This window comes from Frankliniella occidentalis, unplaced genomic scaffold, assembly GCF_000697945.3.
Source record: "Frankliniella occidentalis isolate FOCC.00 unplaced genomic scaffold, Focc_3.1 Scaffold297, whole genome shotgun sequence".
Taxonomy (NCBI): Eukaryota; Metazoa; Arthropoda; class Insecta; order Thysanoptera; family Thripidae; genus Frankliniella; species Frankliniella occidentalis.
This window is the reverse complement of record NW_026267423.1, coordinates 778-3,592: the sequence shown is the minus strand read 5'-3', so window position 1 is coordinate 3,592 and position 2,815 is coordinate 778. Positions and strand designations below refer to the sequence as shown.

Sequence of the window (2,815 nt, the reverse complement as noted above, 5' to 3'; positions counted from 1 at the left end):
TTGGCCCCGGCGTGACGGAGTGAAGGGGGTGCCTTTCGCTTGCGGGTAGTCTACTTCGCAGGGGCTGGTGGCGGGGCGTAGTGTACCGGTTTTTCATTGGAGGCGCGCCCTGGGCCGACGCGGCGTGGCCTTTGGCCCCGGCGTGACGGAGTGAAAGGGGGTGCCTTTCGCTGGCGCAAAAAATGTCAAGAGTGGGATTCGAACCCACGATCCCATACTGGGAAGCAGACGTGAGTCTACCGCCTTAACCACTCGGCCATCCTGACATCTTATGCTTAGGCCTTACGTGGTCCGGTCTGATGGCATTGTACAGTATATTGAGTATGTGCCTTCCACGGTTGGGTCACACAGGTGCAGCCTCTTGGTTTCCCAGAGCCCGGGTGCTACCAGAAAGTAATCACTTGTCTGCATTGTTTTTTTTTTTTGTTTCTTTTTCGTGCGATGCGCTACCTATGGGGGAGGAGTTTTGCCAAAGTCACAGGTGTTTAAGTGTGCTATTAGTCCCTTCGCTGAGTGTGGGGAACAGGGGCACCGGGAGTAGGGTTCTGACTCATTATAAGACAATCATCGTCAGAGGTATGGGTCGCTGGAGTGCTGGAGGCTGTGCCCCCGTGGATAGCCACAGTCATTTGTTTGTTTTGACTTTGGGGCGGCTTGGCCTGGCTCGGCTGGTATGGCGCGACGGATTTGAAAATTGGAAGGTGAAAGGTGCCCTCCCGTGAGAGGTATGGCGGCACGAGTTCCATTGGCTGGAGATACGGTGTGCGAGACAAGGAACACAAACTTCGGGGCGGTTTGTGCCGTGGAGGGTGGAGCCCGTATGGCTCGGCTCCGCTCGGACCCAGCTCGGCTCCGCTCGACCCCGCGAGGGCCACTACGCTCGGCTCTGCGCGGCTCGGCTCGGCACTGCTCGGCCTGGCGCTCAGTATCAGCGAGTTCGCTGCCGTTCATTCGTTGAAAGGCGACCGACGCGACACGAGGTCCACCCTGGACCTTCATCTTTCTCTGCACGTGCTTACTTGCACTTGACGCGTTATTTTGTCCGTCTCGACGGGAGCTTAAAATAACTTTGAAGTGTTGTATTGAACTCGCTGCATTTTTCAGCGGTAGCAGTTTCTTTTGTACAGGTGAGGATAAAATGTGAAAATTTGATTGAGTTGTGAATGGGCAGGGATGTGAGAAGCACTACAAGAATATGTCAATGATTTATTTATTTTGTTTCCATTTGTTTAGCAGCAGAGGGAACATTAAATTACGACTTATGGCCTATTAAAATATTTGGTAACGGAAGGGCGACACAGCACAGTGCCCTATCAGATTTGACAGCGCCACCGGTCGTCGACTCGCTGCGTCGCGAGAACCGTAGTCTTCGCATCGTGCCCCAGCCGACATTTACCCGGGATCATTTTTGTGACATCTACTATGGCCTCTGCAGATGTAACACAAAAGCAATCAAGATACATACACGCTAAACAATACCCTATTGGAACAGACACATATGTAGTCATCGGGAATGAACCTGGAAATGGATTTGACGTTTACTTTGAAATTGTCAATCATGTTGGTCAGCGGTGCGCTCGATGCACGCATACTGAGGCCTTAAGTCTGCTGACTCTAAATATTATAGATGGGGCAATTGATTTCTTGTACAACCATTCTGATAATCCAAACGCAGTAGTTGATTTAGGAACACTTATCGTTCCGAAATTGTCTTACTCGTCTTACAATACTTCATGGCAATTGTTTTTCCTTGACAAGCAGAGGCAAACAGAAGTTTGTATTGATGACGAAATGTGGCGACGCCTTAAAAAACTCAGGCTTGTACTTTGTGCACAAATAAAATATAACGTGTCACTTAGGGACACTTTCTTCCATTATGATGATGTTCTTAAGGCTATTGCAAGGGAAATGAAGGAAACAAATATAAAATTTGCATATTATGATCGTAAAAGTATTATCACTAATTTGTACCTCAATAAAGTAGACAAGCTTGATTATAGAGAACAAGTAATGTTGCTAGAACTACTAAGCTTTCATAAAAATACATTGCTGTGGGACTTTAGAATGTGTTTCGAGGCTGTTTGTAACGAAGATGATTGATTTTGTATGCACCTAACACAATAAAATAAACATTTTTGATAACATGATTTTTCTTTGTTTGTCAAGTGTGTGTGTGTGTGTGTGTGTGTGTGTGTGTGTGAGAGAGAGAGAGAGAGAGAGAGAGAGAGAGAGAGAGAGAGGGGTGGGTTATCTACGCACACTAAACCCTTATGCGATGCGTTGTGCATAAACATGCAGAATTTTAAGGTAAGTGTGCACAAATTTTATGCATAAATACGTACAAATCATACATAATTCGACACAAATTGTGTGCATAGATATGCATAAAATTTTGCATAATATTCTGCATGATATTATTGCGGCTTAAAATTCTGCATGTTTATATATGCATAAGGACGTGGTTTTGTATAATGCTCATCTTTTAAATCCGTACTACAGAATGAACGGAGAGTGAGTGAGAACGCTTTTCACATTTTTAATATTAAGCAACTTGTATTTATTCATTTAGGAAACAGCTGTATGTAACTAATATGCTAATTACAATGAACTCCAAGTATTATTATGCAAACCATGTCAAAGATTCATAGCCACTCCCATCACCTTCTTCGCAAAATGCAGAAAGTAAGCAAAAATAGCGTTGGGAATAAAAATACACAGTAAAAATATATACAGAAATGCATACCCTGTCACATCTACTTCAGCACTAACAATAACAGTCTCTGGTTGGGCATCTGTAAACATAGCCAACTAAATT

At 44.8% G+C, this 2,815-nt stretch overlaps 1 protein-coding gene and 1 non-coding gene across 3 annotated transcripts; one reads left to right on the top strand and one right to left on the bottom strand.

Moving 5' to 3' along the window:
* Nucleotides 1–6: 6 nt before the first annotated feature.
* On the top strand, nucleotides 7–2,147 carry LOC113215717 (uncharacterized). Of its 2 annotated transcripts, none has more exons than XM_026435379.2 (2): nucleotides 7–1,127; nucleotides 1,237–2,147. In XM_026435379.2, the coding sequence occupies exon 2, from the start codon at nucleotides 1,423–1,425 to the stop codon at nucleotides 2,098–2,100; it is 678 nt and encodes a 225-aa protein (XP_026291164.2). In that variant the 5' UTR covers nucleotides 7–1,127; nucleotides 1,237–1,422; the 3' UTR covers nucleotides 2,101–2,147. The 2 variants fall into 2 exon arrangements, with proteins under 2 accessions (XP_026291164.2, XP_026291165.2); XM_026435380.2 differs by having other exon boundaries at nucleotides 1,234–2,147.
* On the bottom strand, nucleotides 184–266 carry Trnav-cac (transfer RNA valine (anticodon CAC)). Its single transcript is given in 2 exon segments — nucleotides 184–224; nucleotides 230–266. It is a non-coding gene; the product is annotated as a tRNA-Val (tRNA).
* Nucleotides 2,148–2,815: the final 668 nt, after the last annotated feature.